The following is a 19,515-nucleotide window of genomic DNA, read 5'->3' as shown; positions in this document are numbered from 1 at the left end:
AATCTCAGCTGCCCTGTGGCTCCTATATTACCTCCCTGTGAATGGCTTTCAGTTCTTCTTTTAAATTTTTTAAATAGAATTTGTGTATGTTTAGGATGTGCAACATGGTGATTTGATATAAATATACATAGTGAAGTGACTGCTACAGTCAAGCTAATTAACATATCTTCTTTTCACAGTTCCCATTTTTCTGTGTGTGATGAATGGCACCTAAAACAGCAAAAATCCCAGTATTCAATACAGTATTATTAACTACAGTCATTTTGCTGTGCGTGAGATCTCTAGGCTTATTCATCCTACCTACCTGCAACTGTGTCCTCTGTGGCCAGCATCTCCCCACTTCCCCCACATCCGTACCCATGGTAACCACCATTGGACCCTGCTTCTATGTATTTGACTCTTTTAGATTCCACATGTAAGTGCGATCATGCAGTTGTTATCTTTTAAGAGAGCCAGGCAGAAATGTCCCCACCCTCACAGCCCACACCCATCGTCACTCCCCAGGGACACCCTGGGAGTCGGGTCCTTGTTCTCTGGCCCCACAGCACTCTTCTAAGGCGGTGTCATTCCCCGCCCGCTTTTACCTCATACTTGGCCTCTCCTGTCTGTCACGAATCCTGTTGCTGCCATGGGGATCCTCACAGACTGCAGCTCAGATCACCCTGCCTCCCTGACAACAAAGAAAACTTTCAACGACTTTCCGCAGGCTGAGCATCAGTGTAGTTAACATGGAAGAAAATATCCGTAGCTTTCCTACAGCGGTCCTGTTCCTGCAGTGACGTTACCTCCCTCCTTACTCACCCCAGCTTCCTCCAGGGCTTGGAAAGCCTCAGGTCTCTGCCTGCCTGTGGCCATTTATTTGCACAAGTTACTTGGAACTGCCTGGCCCACGTGCATCACTGTACTCTCCCAACTCCTAGCCCCATCCTTCCCACGGCCAGATCTTACTTTGTATCTCAGATTAAATGGGGTTTTTCTCAGAAAGCTTCTTCAGATCCCATCCCAGACTAAATTAGGCCCTTGAGAAGGACCCCACACTTTTCCTTCAGGGTATTTATCACAACCGTGATTGTATAATTAGATGTGATTGTTAAAAATCTATTTCCCTTATTAGAGTGTAAGACTTCATGGGGGGGGGGGGAAGAGATCCAGTGTGAATCTCACAGGAGATGGCACATAAGGCCTTTCTTTTCCAGCTGGCCACCTCAGCTGGGCCACTCATCTGAGTATGTTGACTCACAGCCACGCCAAATTTTCTCTGTCTCCAGAGCAGAGCATGCATTTGTTGACCCCATGTCATAGAATACCATTCTCTCAAACCTCAAACTCCAGCCCCATCTGTAGAGTTCCCCCGTCTCCCTAAAGCCCTCCATGAATACTTCTGGTAGAGCCATCTGGCTATATCACGCACATCTCTCTGGGCCTCAGTGTCCTCATCTATAAAGAGAGGAGAATAATAGTACTGCTTCGGAAGATTGCTGTGAAGAGTAAATAATATACGTGTGTAAAGCATATGGCTGTCACATTGCAAAAACTATATATGCGTTAGTGTCTTCGCTGAGTATTAGAGGGGTCACAAGGAGAGACCGCATCGTATGCAGCACAACTCTTCCCCATTTCCCTAGGTCTGCTTCTCCTCTCCCTGTCTGTCTTCCTCCCTTTCCTCACCCCTAGTGTGGAATAACTGAAAAATCCCCTCTTCTCTTCTCACTCAGAACAGTCTACCAGTACGACATCCCCCAGGAACTCACTTTCTAGTCCCAAATACTATCAGGATATTTAAATAATAATAAGTTACACACACACACACACACACACACACACACACACACACACAGAGTGCTTTAAACAATTCTAATGCAAAGTATTATTAACGCTTCCCATGCTTGTTGGAATTAGAGCTGGAGTCCCATGGGTAATGCCTGAGGCCCTTAGAGGGGATTTCACGCTTGTAGAGCTCATGAAGAAGATCAAGACCTGCGCAAATAAAATGTCAATGTCCTTTTATTCATTTTTCAGTCATTCGGCATATATGTACCGAATGCATAAAATGTCTAGGTTTTGTTCTAGACAAGAAGAAGAAATACATCCCTACCTAAAACTGCTTACAGTTTAGTGGAAGAGACAGGACAAGGGAGAAACCACTTTCCTCGGAGGGGGCAGATGAAGTGTTAGAGGAGTTTTATCCACAGACGCCCTTCACTGCTCAAGAAGCCCTGCCTCGCAGGACTGTCCCTTTATTTGGTCCGCAAAGTGGGAGGAGGACCTTCCTAAAACTTCATTCAGAAAATCCACTAGGAGGAAAAACGTCTGTAACATTATCCCAGAAAGCAGGATGGTTAGCCTTCTGGTACCTCTAAAGCCAATTTGTATTATCTTCCCACTTAAATTTAAAAGTACAACCTGAAAATATTTCCAAAGACCATTCTACATCAAAAACTGGTGACACCAAATGCTCTCTGTGGGGTTCTGTTGCAGCTTGCATTTTTCTCTGTTACCTATAGACAGGATATTTTTAAATCTGAAAAGAAATCAAATTCAAAATGGGGGGGGTATGAAAGCCATACTATCACTTTTTCAAAATGTCCTAATTTTGCTGTCTTTTCGGAGTAACCAGATCATTGAAGTTGTCTTATGTACTAAATGGTCCAACAAAAGAAGGCAAAATGGATACATATGGCTATATTTACCTCCCTATTTTGTATGTCAAACCTTAGGCTATTCTTTTCAGCCAACCAAGCAACCAATACAAAAGAAAATGAAAGCTATTCAATCATTATAAGCTGAAAATGACATCCTTTGTCTACTGCCTTTTATGATATGTTAGTACTGTTGCCAAGAGCAACAACGTGTCAAGAAATTCCATCCCTTAACGATACAGTAAAATTTCTGTGAAAAGTGTTTTATTAGGAAAGCCAATATCTTCTGGTTGTTTTGGTTCTGCTTTTGTTTTTTTTGTTGTTGTTGTTTTTTACAAAGATCTCTTCATTCTACTGTTGTTGAAAATAGTTTTCTAATAATCTTGCTGCAGTTTCAAATATTAACGTATAATATCTGCTAACTGGGTTGTTTAAGAGCCCTGCACTTTGTACTTTTAGAAAAAAAAAAAACAACCAAAGGAACAGTTACTAATTAAGTAAAGTAAGTAGGACACAGGAACTAAAACAGCTATATGTTTCATAAGCCTTTGTGTTCAGATCACGTTGCTTACTTCACATGAATCACTCGAAATGCATGCCAGGGAAGGGTTATCATTTGCGTACCTATCACCACTTCCCCTAGTCACTGGCGGATAATATCCATACTGTGCAAGTAATAAAACTGGCATCACCTTGAATGATGCTGTCAGCGGCAGCCCCTTGATAGTCACCGGTTGTAGTGACACTCTTTGATTCTATTTCTGATTCTTCCATTTCTGTAGCCACCCAGTGACCCATCTTGTCATTTACTTTTCACTGTTCCTCATTTTCTCAGAATGTAGAAGAGATGGCATACTGCTCTAAGTCCTCTCCCATGGAGTGTTAGAATGAGAAGTTTTCTTTATAAATCCATTTGGGCTTACTCCTGCTTAGAATTTAGAGTCAGCAGGATATGTTAAGGAGAAATGGGAGCTTTGATTACTGTCTTTATCTCACTCACTTTCTGCATGCACATGGCCAAGTTACTTAACTGCTCCCTAGCTTATTTTTCTCTTTTCTAAAATGAAGGTGTGAAGTACTGATACTAAAATGCCTATGATCTTATAATGGAAATATATACATTTTACTTCTGATATCTTTACTACCTCACAGCTCGTAAGTGCAAACTGGTCTTCAAACTGGGTTTTGAGACAATCAAGTATTTAGGCCCTAAGATACACCTTATAAAATTTTTTATTTGAATAATATCAAAAACACAAAGATAGAAAAATTATATATAATCCCGTGACTTGAAAAAATTATATACACAGTGAAAATTTCCATAACACCCTTCTGGTCTCACTCTGTTAATAGCATGTGGTATACATAGGCTTCCCAACTCCATTTTAGCAAGCGCCTTATTAACAATGGCATTGTCCAGGGCTGCTCTGACGTGGTTGGCATCACCTAAAATTGTGCTGCACACAACTATGCAACTGTACACGGTAACTCTACAGTTAGTTACTTTTCCAAAATGGTTTGATGGGTCAAGTATCTCCATTTTGAAAACCTTGTCATCCTTCAACAAACAAGTGCTGGCGAGGATGTGGAGAAAAGGGAACCTTCATGCACTGTTGGTGGGACTGCAAATGGGTGCAGCCACTATGGAAAACAGGATGGAAGTTCCTCAAAAAATTAAAAATAGGACTACCTTATGACTCAGCAATTCCACTCCTGGGTATTTATCCAATTCCTCTCCTGGGTATTTATCCAAAGAAGTCTAAAACACTGATTCAAAAAATATACATGCACCCCTATGTTTACTGCAGTGCTATTCACAATAGCCAAGATATGGAAATAACCAGAATGACCATAAATTGATGACTGGATAAAGAAATTGTGGTACATTTATATAATGGAGTATTACTCTGCCATAAAAATGGAATCAAATCTTACCATGCAACAACATGGATGGACCTGGAGTATATTACGCTAAGTGAAATAAATTAGACTGAGAAAGACAAATAACATATGATCTCACTTATGTGTGGAATCTAAAGAACAGGATAACTGAGCAAACAAAACAGAAATAGACTCATAGATACAGAGAAAAAAACTGATGACTGATAGATGGCAGGGGGTTGGGTGATGGGTGAGAAGGTGAAGGCTGGAGGAAAAACTTCTCAGGTTTTCAGGGACTAAGCAAACAAGCTCAGCATCTCTTATTTCTTGGAACTCTGCTCTTCTCCTGCTCTGTACTTGGCTCATGGTTGGTGTTCCTTCTACCTCAGTTTCTATTGGACACCTCAAACTGTTTCTCGTCTTGGATAACCCTTATTTACTTTCACAATTCAGGCTCACAAATTAGTTCCTTGTGACAAATCCCACCTCCACTACTTGTCAGAATTGGTAGCCCCTTCTTTTTGGTTTCTGAGCCTTGCTGTTGACAAATCAATCTCAGTCACAAGACTGTCTTCTTTTTAAGGGTGGAAAACAGTGTCCACAGCATCTGCATTTTCTATCTGCAGTCCAAACAGTGCCTGGCAGGTGGGAAGAGTCTAGAAATGTTTGCAAATGTAATATAATTATGAGGAAAATACGGAAACCTGGTGGGAGATTGTTTGCTTTAGAAACAGACACAGACAGCCTCCATCAGTAATCTTTTCTTTTCTCATCTTAGGCTCAAGTGACCTTGATCCTTCAATGATGTTGGGCCCTGGAGAGATTATTGATACAGGATCTGATTATGAAGATCAGGTAATTAAACTCTAAAAATATTTCTCTATTTAAATATTTTTAATTTTAGCCTTTGTTACTGTTTCATGAAAAGGAGGATTATAAATCATTTTGTGACATGTTCACAGATAACTGGTAACATTATATCCTGTGATAAATTATAATAGCCTACAACTTTCATTCATTAAGCTTGGTCCTTTAGCCCTCCCTTATCACAGATCCAAAATGACAATTAATTAAGGAAAGCTGTGTGGTCAAAAGTTACATGTGAGAGAAATGAGGTTACGTGAAGTTCTCTTGCCCAAGAATTTGCCAATGTCTGTATCCCTTCCCAATAATAAAATAGTAAACGCTGGCTACAGGATTGGGGCTTTTCTATTTCTAACCTTCAAAAGAGCCTGATGGCCAACAACAACACAGCCAAGGAGTTAAACATATTTTCTATTTGAATAAAGCAAAGAAATTTATCTAGGTTATTTTCCTCTCAACAGAATTCTCCCTACTGCTATAGTTTAATGTTCCAAAGTAGTTGGCAAATGATCCAACTCTCTAATTAGGCTTTATTTTTAAAAAAAGGATATGTGTGAAACTTCCCTCCACCTCTCATCTGTGCTCCTCTGCCATAGCTGAAAGCCAAGTAAACCTGTTCTTGGTTTTCTTTCACGATCTTCAATTAATATATGTCACAAATAAAGGTGGATCTGACCATTGTCCAAACACAATAGCTGGTTATACATTTTATATACATATTCAGAAGCTATTTATATGAGCATTAAGTTTCTTCCCTTATATCACAAAGCAAGAAGTTATTGACAAGTGATATAATGGCCACCACGTTCTTACATTCTTTAGCATTTTTAGGCACTTAATACATACTAAACATTGTACTAAGTTTATTAATTTGATTATCTCACTAATTCCTCACAACGTCTTTAGGAAATAGGAATTATTATTTCTATTTCATAGCCCCTTCTTTTTGGTTTCTGAGCCTTGCTGTTGACAAATCCATTAATTTACGGAATCCATTAATTCCATAATTATTTCCATTATTTCTTTTCCAAAGAAAATTAAGCAAAGAGTAATTTGCCTACGGTTACACAGCAAGTTTCACAGTGGGGAAGTGAACTCAGACCACATTCCCTAACACTCATACTATACTGCCTCTCACCCTAGTTTCCAAGACAGGCCATTCAGTGATACATTTTTGGAGGCTTTTCAGTTGCTATCCTGTAAGACAGACCCCAGGCAAAGGAAAACGCCCCACAACCACTATTGAAGATGAGCTCATGATCCAAAATTACAGGCTGCACAAAGGAATGTGTCATAACAAGAAATCCAGCTGATTCAACAAATGGAAGGCTTCATGCCCCAAGAACTAAAGATAGCAGAGAAGTCTGAAAGAAATCTTAATATAGGAATATTTTAAATATTCAAGGAGATAAAAGAAAGATTAGGAACCCTGAAATAAGTCCAGGAAAAAAATGGAAAGTACAGGAAGGAAAAGGGAAGAAATAGAAATTCTAGGCACAAAAAAATATTGTCCTTGAAATAAGAATTCAATCAATAGTCTTGAATTGTAGACTAGACACAGCTAAAAAGAGACTTAGTGATAGAGCTGAGAAAATTGTCTCAGAAAAAAAGAAAACAGAGAGCTAAATAGTTGTCAAATATAAGAAAGAACTTGGGAGCTACTGAGTACAGAATGATTGCGCCAACATATTCTAAAAGTAATTCCAGAAAAATAAAATGGAAGGATAAAGCAGAGGCTATACTTTAATAGTTGAGAATTTTACAGAGAAAAGACAAGTCCCCAGATTGAAGGAGCATATCCAGTCCTGAGCAGGATTTTAAAATTCTCATCTATTCTTTTTTCATTTAGTCATTCAACAAATACTAATTGAGCACCTACTGTATGCCTGGTGCTATTTAGGCACTTGAAATATATGATTGTATAAAAACAGGCAAGGAGCTTACATCCTAGTGGGGAAGACAGATAGTTAACAATAAACATAAATTACTAAATTCTCTAGATTTTCAGAAATGATAAGTTCTATGAGAAAAGGAAAAGTAGAACAGGGTAAGAGTTAGGAATGCTGGGGTAGAGGACAGATTACAGTATTAAGTAGGACGATCAGTATTAACTAGGATGCCTCATTAAAGAGGTACGACTCGAGCAAAGACTTGGCATAGAATGTCAAACATCAGAACACAGAAGACAAAAATAAAATACTAAAAGTGAAAATGCACTACCTATAAAGGAACAGCAACTTTGGTGGCAGCAGATTCAATGAAGCAAGAACTAGAATTTATTGAGCACCTAACATAAGCCAAACACTGTGTTTTATGGTTTATATGCTCTATTTTTAATCCTTACAGTCACTCAAGAAGGTAACTCTATTTACACCTAATTTACAGCTGACCAAACTGAAGCTCAGAGAAGTTAGATGACTTCTCAAGACCATACAGTTAGCAAGCTGTAGAGTCAGGAATCAAAGTATGATCAGCCTGCCACCAAAATCTAGTTTTACTTTAAGCCACTCCAAATAAAGCCATTGTCAAGGTCACCGGTAATCTTATGTCAATTCCAGTTAACACGTTTTAGTTATCTTTCTTGGCCTTTGCTGCATTCATTCACCAAACTTTTACTGTAAAGGGCCAGGTAGTAAATATTTTAGGCTCTGTGGGCTATAATGGTCTCTGTTTCAGTTACTCAAATTCTGCTATTGTACTACAAAAGCAGCCATAACAATACTTAAATTAGTATGGTATATCTGTGTTCCAGTAAAGCTTTATTTATGGATACTGAAATTTGAATTCCATATAATTTTCATGTAATTTATTTCAATTATTTAAGAATGTAAAATGCTTGTGGGTGGCTGGTTAGCTCAGGTGGTTAGAGTGCTATGCTCTTAACAACAAGTTTGCTGGTTCGATCTGTGGGGTTCGATCCCCACATGGGCCACTGTGGCCCCACATGGGCCACAACTAGACTGAAACATCTACTTGACTTGGAGCTGATGGGTCCTGGAAAAACACACTTAAATAAATAAATGTTTTTTAAAAAGAATATAAAACCCATTCTTAACTGGGAAGCCATATACAAATAGGTAGAAGAGTGGATATGACCTGCAGGCCATAGCTTGCTTAACCCTAGCTGTAAACCAATCCCCATTCTTGACATTCTCCTCTCCACAAGCTTCTAATATTTCTAGAGTATTTCATACTGTCCTAAGTTCTTCACATTTATTACTTCATTTTATCCTCAGACAATTGTATGAGATAGATATTATATTATTATTATTATTTATTGTATTTTATTTAAAATATATATTAAAATAATAAAATATATTCTATTTATTATATGATTATTTATTTATAGTATATTTACTATATACTAATATACTAATTTATAGTATATTTACTATAAGGATACTGAGGCACATAAAAATTAAGCAGTTTATTCAAGGTCACACAGCTGGCAAAAGGTAAAAACAGAATTCAAACACAACTGTCTGCAGAGCCAGGACCAGGAAAGCTAGTCTCGGCTCTGTTACGGTAACAAATGAAACTCAAAATCTGAGAGCTTTCCTTCTAGAGGTTCTTTTACATGTGGCATCCAAAGGGATGATGGATGGGAAGGAAAAAAAGCATAAGGAAGACAGACCTGCTCTTAATTGCATGTTACCTGCTCTCACATTCATTTGGCGTCCCCAGTCCCTGGCTCTCCCTATGCGCAAGGAAGCTGGAAAAATGGAGCTTCCTTAGTGTGCAGGAAGGGAGAAATCCATTTGGTGAGCCACAAAGCTTTTGCCCTGCAATGTGCTTGCTCTTTTTTGGTGCTCCCACTACTTCCTGGTTCACTCATTCTTGGTTTTCTTGTTGAACTCCTCTCCATCAGTCCATTATTTAAATGTGGGTGCTCCCCAGTATCCTGGCAGTGGCTTCTTCATTCCTCACTGTACACGTTCTCTTTTAGAAGCTCAGTCATAGCCATGATTTCTGCTTCACTTAGAGCTCCCTGGTGAGCTCCTTGTCTCATGTCTGCCAGCTAAACAGCAATGGTTGGATTTCCCATGTGCATCTCAACTCAACACATCCAAAACCAATCTTACCATCTTCCCCCACAATATCTGTTCTTCCTTCTGTTTTCACTATTTCTGTGAGTGATACCAATGTTCTCCCAGCTGCCCAAGCCAGAAAAAGGAGCGTCTTCCTAGCCTCCTTTCTTTCTCTCCCTCCTTATATCAGTTTGATCAGGAAGCTGGTCACTTCTCCTATGGAGGGAATCGCTCCTTCCTTCCCGGGTCCACTGCTGCTACCCTGGTCCACACCCTCAGCCTCCCTCTGTCTCAGGGACCACTGAGACAGCCTCCTAACCAGTGTCCCTACCCCAGCTCCTCACCCACCAAAATCATCTTTCTGAAAAGCAAAACCAATCATGGCATTCCACTACTTAAAACCCTTCTTGGCTCCTCATTGCTATCAGAATTAAGTTGGAATCTCTTACCATTTACGTGGGAACCTTCAAATCAGAATCTGACCCCCTACTTTCCTCCCCAAACTTATCCCTTGCCAATCACCAAACACACTGAATGCTCCATCCACATCAAGCCATTTACAGTCCCCTCAAATGAGTTGTGCTTTGCATAGTCCCTTTCCTTTATATGGAAGCTTCCCCAACCTCATCACCTCTGTCCCAGATAACACTCATGCTTCTTTAAGACCAAGCTTCTCCTTGAGAAAGCCCTTCTCTTGTTATATGTTCAGTTGACCTTCTCAGGGGTCCCCTGAGACCCTCTGTTGTGATATTCTCTTGTATTGCAGAGGCTGTATTCTGCTCTGTGTATCATTAATGCCTAATACACAACCTGGTACACAGCATGTGCTCAATAAATGTCTGTTATTTTTTATTTTTTATTAGTTTCAAGTGTACAAAACAATGTAATATTTAAACATTTATCATTTATGTCCCTCATACAGTGATAACCACCTCTATCTACTACCCCTCTGACATTGCGTACAGCCATTACATTTCCATTGTCTCTATTCCTAAATTGTCTATTATTTTAAAAGCCAATAAAATTATTCCTAGTTCTTCTACTTAATATATGATTGTTTTGATAACTTACTAACACTTTTGAGCCCTTGTTTTCTCTCCTGGAAAATGATGATGATGACTCCACTAGGAAGTGCTGTTGCAGGAAGTGGGGAATGCAAGTTCCCTCATACAGAACAAATACTCCATAAATGTGAACACCCTTTCTTTCCTCCTCTAAACCCAACTTACTGAACTTTTCAGGAATTGGTGCCTTTCTGTAGCTGACAGAGACCACCATATCTTCAACTAGGTGAATACTAATTGTCTGAACACTTCTGGTTTCTGGTATGGCAGGAGCTTAGAAGTCACCACTCTGCCGAAGAACAAGTAAAAAGCTGAACAAATTGAAAAATCAACAATTCTTAGATCTGTTAGAGAATTGAGGTCCCAGGGCAAACCACTGCAGCAAAAATTGGAAAGACAGGCAGATTCAGGGAATCACAACTTACCAGAGCGGAAACCCACAAGCAAGAAGCTCCACAGGAAACAGTGCCGGGTAGGAAACCCAAACTGTAATCAACAAATTGCTGGAGGCTCTGTGTGGGCAAGTCTGAGAGTTAAAAACTCCAGAGTGTCCAGTCATAAGAGTTCCCACGCTTCTGTGAGTTTTATTTCCAAGAATTTGACCAGGTTCCACAGTGAACATCAGAGAAAAATCTCCTTATGCTTCCAGCAGGGGGAGAGAGAAAGGAACCATTTTGAAATACACCAGAGCATTCTGTTCTTAACAAGGTCTACCGTTAGGAGAAATTATTTTACCAGAACCTAACCTGCTAGGGCTTTAACAGCCTAACTTACCTGGCAGAATGGAAATACTCGATTTCAGTCCCCTCAAGCCACTCTACCCCACTTAAGGGGTGAAAAAACCTGAGAAGCAGGGGCATAGGCTCATCAAAAGACCGACACCTAATCATAAAGAGTGGGACCTAATCATAAACTACTTGCATTTCATAGAACACTTTCCCCCCTCCTCCTATACCTTACCACCACATTTCTATAAGTTTGTTGACTTCAGTTCCTTTTACCTAGTACATCATGTCCACCTTTCAACAAAAAATTACAAAATATATTAAAAGGTAAAAACATAGTTTGAAGAGATTGGACAAAACATCAGAACAAGAGTCAGATATGGCAGGACTATTAGACTTATCAGAAAAGTTTAAAAAAAAACTATGACTAATATGCTAAAGGCTTAAATGGAAAAAGTAGACAACATGCAAGAACAGATAGATAATGTAATCAGTGAAGTGGAAATCCTACGAAAGAATCAAGAAGAAATGCTAAAGGTCAAAAACACTGTAACTGAAATGGAGAATGTCTTTAAATGGGCTCATTAGTAGACTGGAGGAAAAAAATCTCTAAGCTCAAAGATAGGACAATAGAACTTTCCAGAACTAAAAGGCAAAGAAAAAAGGGCTAAGAAAAAAAACACAAAACAGAAATTCAAGAACTGTGGGACCATTACAAGAGGTATAACATGCATGTAATGGTAATACTACAAGGAGAAGAAAGAAAAGAAACAGAAGAAATATTTGAAGTAATAATAACTGAGAATTTCCCCCAAATTAATGTCAGATACCAAACCACAGACACAGGAAGATCAAAGAACACCAATCAGGATAAATACAAGGATAAATACATAAATGAAGGATAAATACAAAAAAAAAATTACCTAGTCATATCGTATTCAAACTGCAGAAAATTAAAGATAAAGAAAAAAATCTTGAAAGAAGCCAGAGGAAAATTACACCTTACCTACAGAGAAGTAAAGATAAGAAATATACTCAACTTCTCAAAAGTCAAATATTTAAATATTAAAAAATCAAATATTTAAAGCATTCAGAGAGAAAAAAACAACAGCCTAGAATTCTGTATCTTGTAAAATTATCCTTCAAAAGTGAAGGGGAAATAAAGACTTTCTCAGACAAACAAAAATTAAGGAAATTTGTTGCCAGTGGATCTGCCTTGCAAGTAACAGAAGTTCTTTCAAGAGAAGGAAAATGACATAGGTCAGAAATTCAGATCTATATGAAGAAAGGAAGAGTATCAGAGAATGAACAAGTGAAAGCAAAATAAAAACCTTTATTTTTCTTATTCTTAATTGATCTAACAGAGAGGAGTTTGTTCAAAACAATCATAGCAACAATGAACGAGTGATTATATATGCTCATGTATAAATGAAATGAATGACTGCAAGAGACAGAAGGGAGGAATTAGGAATGTTTTGTTATTATAAGGTACTTACACTGTCCACCCAAGTCCTTGATCCCCTCCCTTCCATCTCTCCCAGGACCTTGCTCCATTAAGGTTATTGCTTTATCTTTCTCAAGGCTTTCATCTTTGAAGTACCTTTCTTTCTCTCTATCTACCAACCCACCAGCCCCACTATGAAGAAAGAAGGAGCCATGAAGACTGCCAAGTGTCACAGAAATGTCAAGTGGGAGACGGTCTTTCCTCTTCCCTTTCCTTTAACACCAAATTTGGAGAAAGAGAAATCACCTCCCACGAGTCTGTGTCCTTACCTCCCACTCTGCCCTATAAACCAACTTCTGCCTGCTCTGTTCCACTAAGAGACCATTAAAAGTCATCTCATCACTGCCAGTCAGGAGGTTGTCTCCCAGTTCTGATATCAATAACACATTCTGCTTTCTCAAAACTCTGGGCTCCCTTGTCTTATGCCACTCTGTGGCCATTCTTTTTCTCTTCCCCTCAACATGGTTTTCCTTTTTCTGCCCTCTCCTTAAAATGCTGCGTGCAAGTTCCATCGTAGCACCTCTTCTCTCACTACACAGATGTTTCATCTATGCCCGTGCCTTCAACTTTGTTAATGTACTTATTCATTTAATATTGAGAATATTTGATGTGTCAGACTCTATATGAAGTACTGGGGATATAATGTAAGCAAAAGAAGACACAGTTCCTACTATCATGGAGCTTAAAATAGAAATAGATAATAATAAAATAATCACATAGATAAATATAAAGTTAAACCTGTGTTAAATGCTTGGGAAAAGTACATAGATATGTTGAGTGAGGTAATGAGAAGCTTTTTCTAAGGTACAAGATGCTTGAGTTGAAATCTAAAAGATGAGTAAAGGGTAGCAGGGATTGTGAGAAAGTGAGGTAACAGGAAAGGGTTCAAAGGGGATGGTCAGAAAAAGGAAATAGCTTGCATAAGCAAGAAGAAACATGGCATCCAAAAGAAGGCCAGTGCCGCTGGAAAGCAGGGTAAGGGGAAAGGTGTGTGAGATAAACCTGGAGATTAGGGCTCTGTAGAGCAGCTTAGGTGTTTTCATTTTATCCTAAGAGCAATGGGAAGCCTGGAATAGTAGTTTTGTTTTGTTTGGGGGGAAGGAGGCGGGAGGGTGCGTCAACACTATATTTGTGTTTAAAGAAAGGTTGTTTTGGTCGCAATGTGGAGAACACTCGGAGGAAGGCAAGAATGGATCTAGGGAGTCCAGTGACAGGCCCAGTGGCCCAGACAAGATAGCATGGATGCCACATTGCTCTATGGTGGTGGAGGAGAGGGAAAGAAAGGGACATATCTGAGAGGTACTTATAAGGCAAAATCAACAGGACTTCCTGTTGGAATGGACATGCGAGCCAAGGGAGATGGAATCTGTACAGCTGGGTGGATGGTAGTGGCATTCACTGAAAAAGAACACTAAGAAACACCAGTTTCATAAAAAAACAGCACGGGTGTAATTTTAGACATGTTGAGTTCAAAGTGTATTAACGCATTCAAATATGGGATTCAAGTGAACAATTAAATATACAGGTCTGGTGCTTAGAAGAAAGATCTTGGCTGAAAATATTAATTTGTGAGCTGCTGAATATAGGTAGAAGTTTACACTGTAAGTGGTGATGTGTAACTTAGCGAAAGAAAGCAGACTCGAAAAGAGCAGAGGGTCCAAAGCTGAGCCCTGAGGGAACTTAAAGGCTGGTAAAGAAAGGTGAGGCAGCAAAATGATATACAAGAAGCTCTTAGAGAGACAGGAGGAAAATCAGAGGAACGTAGTGTTCCGAAGCTGAAGAAAATAGTATTTCAAGAAGCAGACAGTGTCAAATGATGGGAGGATGGGGAAGAGGGAGAATGGAAAATGGACATTGCATATAGAAACACGGAGGAAAATGGTGACCTTACAAATTGCTATTGGGGAAGTTGTCTTTGTTTGGGTTTGTTTGTAATGGAAGACACTTGAGCATGTTTAAAAACTCATACAAAGGATCCACCCGTTAGAGAGAAAGAGAACACGCAAGAGAGAGGAATGCAGTAGGGCTGGGTTCTAATGCCCAGGTAGAGAAGGACCACATGTGGTTTGTAACAAGAAACACAGACAGGATGGGAACATGGGTTTGTATGTTTAATGGTAAGAAGTTATGAGCACCTCTGAGATGATTTCCAAGACAGAGCTGTCCACTGAGAGTCCGGGGTTTGAAGCAGGTGGAGGATTGAACTGTGGAATCCAGCAGAGAGTGAGCTAAGGAAACAGCAGACTAGGCAAGCTGTCCGAGTGCCCATTTGACGTTAGTGCCTGCTAACTTATTTTGGCCAAGTGATCCTTTTCAATTTTTCCCCACTTGTTTAGCAAATGTTTATTGGGTGTCCCATAGGTGCCATACACTCTCCTAGGCACTAAAGGTACAGAGTACTGTGGAACTTCCATGGGGCACAGAGATGGTCGATAGTTTGCTTCACTCAGTGGTGGAGTTTTACCAAATATGTGCTACAAAGAGACAGAGAGCAGAGCATTAGCAGCGTCAGTGGTGGTGGACCGAGAACAGGAAGGGATGTGATTAGAGGACAGTTTGGAGGCAGAGCCCAAAGAACTAGAAGTACATGTGACTTCTTTAAAAATTTAACTCCATGTCACAAATATGTGCTAGCTCTTTATCAAAGAACTTTATTAAAGAAGATTTGATCCTAGCAATCCTGCAAGGATCGTTTTAAATCCTGCTTCTTTCTTGAGACCTTCTCTAATAATTAAACATTCATTTCTTGCCTGCTCTACTGAACACCTAAAGCATTTGAGGTTCATACACTAAGCCTTAGCACTTGATTCTGTTTAATTTTGTGCTTCAGTGTATGTTGACTCATATGCTCCCTCACAGTCTCCTACATGCATCCAGTATGAGAAAGACTATGGAGCCGCATACACCTCCTTCCAATGCAGGGCCACACTTATGGGTTGCAAGTTACTGAACCTCTTCAAGCCTGAGTTTCTTCATCTATAAAAGCAGACCTTGTAAGCTATTTGTATTAAAAGAGATAATTTTTGTAAAAGCACCTGGAACAGTAGACCATCCAGTAAATATTTCCTCTTCTTTCTTTCCTCTCTAGAGGGAGGACACTCAGGTATTTCTTTTGTGTCTGCCACACTGACAGACACACTGTCAGGACCAAAACAGACTTATAAACTCATAATGCCACATTTCCCAGCAGATAACAGTTGGGGTTGGGAGGCAGGTATTTCCTAAGAGCTATTCAGCTTCTCAATCAAGAAATACTACATTTACCAAAACACGCATTAGCTTGTATTTGTAAAGCTGACTTAAAACAGTGTATTTGAGTAACACAGCACTGATCATAATTTGGGGACTTATCAAGGTGTCGCTGATACACTGAGTCCTGTTCTGATGGATAAGTCAGGTTTTTGTGGTGAGTCCTACAAGGGCTGGCTGAAGCTGGGAAGCTGGAGTAGCCAGGTTTACCTCTCAACGCTTGTAGTTGGTGGTGAAAACTAACGGTGGCCTACTAGAAAAATGAAAGCAAGGGTGTTGGAAAGGGACTGAGGTCAGAAAGGTGTAAGTCTAGCTTTTCCCAAACACTGAAACAAAAATACCTGCTGCAGGTTTAGGAAGCCAGCTCTTCCGGACTGTCTCCATCAGCCATAGGCAGTTTGGAGCTAATTGATTCTGTAAGAGGAAAGACTAGCCATATTTCTAAACCTCATAAATTAATAAGAATATATTTTCACCATTCTTGACTACAAAGTCAGGTACGCCCTTCATATTTTCAGTATAGATATTAAATATTAAACAGCGACATTACAGACAGAAAAGGACGAGAACCATATGATTCCACTCATATGTGGGCTATAAAACAGAAAGCAACACGTGCACAAAGAAACTCATAGACTCAGACAACAGTATGATGGTTATCAGAGGGGATGAGGGTAAGGGGGGTGAAGAAGGTAATGGGGGCCAAATATATGATGATGGAAGGAGACTAGACTTTGGCTGGTGAGCACACAATGCAATATACAGAGGATGTAGTACTACAAAATTGTACACTTGAAACTTATATAATGTATTTACCAATGTCACTCCAGTAATTTTAAAAAACAGACAATATATCATTTAGGTTACCATTTTGAGCATAGAGTTCGATGTATTTCCACACTCTGAAGACATAAAAGTAAATGCCTTATCGCTATGCACCTCGCTCATGCCCCATCACAGGACTATAGGGGAGATCTTTGCAGAAGGAAATAAGAACTGATAGAATTCTTTAGTTGAAAGCAATAGGATATACTCCAGAGGGTAAAAACATATACTGACCAGTAGGGACTGTTTGCTTTTCTCTTTTCAAAACCTTATTATTCTTGTTAGACAAGCTTTGTAATTAATTTCATGGCTCCTATGACGTCTTATTAACTGGAATAACCTTGAATGCCCTGTCATTTTGAAGGCAAAATGAAAATATTTGTGATAACACAATAGTATCATGGCCTTATAAAGGGGAGGAAATAGAACTCACATGTGACCCATCATCTGATGTGCCTTGGAACTGTTCATGGGAAACCAAATAACCTTCTGGGGTTATTGTGTATTTGCAGAAGTAAGGGTGAGGAGAGTGTGCAAAAACCTGAAAACCTAATCTAAAAGCAAACACAGGCTTACAGAAATTTAAATGTGAGTTAGCAGGAGAGGGATGTAATGAGGTTGTCCTTTGCTCCCTGAAGTTCGTTGCCAAGGAGCAGTTATCATTGCCCACCTACTGATGAACTACCTTTCTCTTTCAATGGGTTTTCAGGCCACAGTGTATATCCTGACTTCAGTTTTCCTGTTGAGTCCATGTTTTCATTAGGGATGGTGGTTGTGGCTAGAGCAAGTGAAGACCTCCAGGCTTAGAGTCTAGATGGGTTTGAATTGTTCTACTACTTTATCACATCACTTCCTTCTCTAAGCCTTAGTTTCCAAATCTATAAAATGAAGAAAATAATGGGAAGATTAGAGAACTGAATCCTATCAAGGATTCTGTCAAATGTAAGAGAACTATACACATGGTTATACAAACATAAAGTCTTAACATGATGATTATCTACTATAAGTTTCTCATATCCTCTTTTCAATGTAGATAGAAAATACAGAACAACAGTGTTTACCACTGAGAATTTTTAAAGGACCCCTCCTTGAAATACATTAAATAATGACACAGAGAGAAAAAAATAGTGAAATAGTGAAAATAAAGAATTTACTTGGTGTTCCAGGACCATCCTGAAAGTTTTTAGCAGGCTTTCCTTACTTTTACCAGCATGTATTTCTGTTTCTGTTACAGCACTTGTGCGGATTATGGCTACTTTTGTCCACATCTTTCTCCTACAGTAGATTATACCTAGGGAGATGGTCAATGTGTACTTCACCATAGTTCCTTAATTCCTTGCATAATGCTTGACAAAGGACGGGAGGACAATTCAGAAATATTTTCTCCATAAACAGAATGAAGAAGAATCTTAAAGGGAAGTACAGGAAGAAATCTGACATTCTGTAAACTCTAAATGGAGAACAAGACTAAAACAAATTTACTTCGCAATGATTACAATTTTTTTTTTTTTTTTTTTTTTTTTTAGTTTACATGTTTTCAAAGGGGTTAGCTAGGATGTTAAGGGATTCAAAAACTATCATACAAAAGGTGGTGGGAGGATCTGGAAATACGAAAAGAAGAACATTTTCCTGACCAGGCTCTTGCTAGCCTGTCCACACCATGGTTGGTGAGGTTTGTGGTCTTGTTTACAGCTCTATTCCCAATACGTTTTGCATAGCACCTGACTCATGCTCAATCATTAACTGTTCAGTGAAGCAATTCCATTCTGTAAGGGACTATATCATTTTAGAAGAGGGAAATAGACTTCTGTATTACTGTGTAAGAGAGAATTGGACTCCAGAGATGGAAATTACAAATAGATGCCATTCAGATCAACGTACGAGGAGTTTCCTCAATAGTGTCATCCAGTTGACCAACTCATTGAAGATGTTCCAATTCTAGGTCACAATTCCTCATGGATGTTTGTAAAAACCAGTGATTTCTGTGAGTGAAAAAATTATATGCCTCCTAAGGTCTTTTCCATCTCTAAGTCTATTTGTTTAAGAAGGGCCAAGGTGTGTGGTGTGTGTGTGTGTGTGTGTGTGTGTGTGTGTGTGTGTGTGTGTGTGTGTGATATGTCGACTCCCACCACCATTATCCCAGAGATATCTAAATATCCCTCCCACTAACCTTCTTTAGTTCCTGAAATACCATGCCTGAGGAATATAAGGAGGGTGATATTGTGTCATTAGAAGGTCTCTCTCAATTTTTCATCAAGTTATATAATATCATTTAACCAAATGGAATTAACTGCAGCTGAATAAAATTTCTGTCACCTTAGAACATTGGTAATTGTACAATCCTTTTCAGACTTAAATTCAAACCAGTAAAAAGTATTGTACTATCAAATATCAAAAAAAAATCATAGGTTTTTTGTTGTTGTTGTTGTTTTGTTGTGGGTTTTTTCTTTTTAAGGGTAACCCTGTGAGGATGAGTAGAAGCATATTCATTGTCACCCACTGGCCCTAAAATAAGAATGAATTCTTTATCATCAAGCAAAAGTGACAGTGTACAGGGGAGTACAGTGGTTAAAACCATGGGCTGAGGAATCAGAATGCCTGGATTTGAGTTCCCGTTCTGCCAATTACTGATTGTGTGATCTTAAGCTTCTCTTTGCCAAAGTTTCCTCACTTGAAAAATGGGAGCTTTGTGAGGACTAAATGAGATGATACACACAATACACTTAGAACAATAAT

General features: G+C 39.1%; 1 protein-coding gene across 3 annotated transcripts in view; it reads left to right on the top strand.

The window, feature by feature from the left end:
• The window catches only part of AK5 (adenylate kinase 5), a 200,288-nt gene that overhangs the window by 99,023 nt on the left and 81,750 nt on the right, over nucleotides 1-19,515 (top strand). For all 3 annotated transcript variants that reach the window (XM_081056817.1, XM_081056818.1, XM_081056819.1), the window contains exon 8: nucleotides 5,299-5,375. In XM_081056817.1, coding sequence (XP_080912943.1) covers nucleotides 5,299-5,375 — 77 coding nt within the window. The remainder of the gene's footprint in view (nucleotides 1-5,298; nucleotides 5,376-19,515) is intronic.

This window comes from Rhinolophus hipposideros (assembly GCF_964194185.1).
Source record: "Rhinolophus hipposideros genome assembly, chromosome: 8".
Classification (NCBI taxonomy): domain Eukaryota; kingdom Metazoa; phylum Chordata; class Mammalia; order Chiroptera; family Rhinolophidae; genus Rhinolophus; species Rhinolophus hipposideros.
This window is presented reverse-complemented; position numbering and strand designations above follow the sequence as displayed.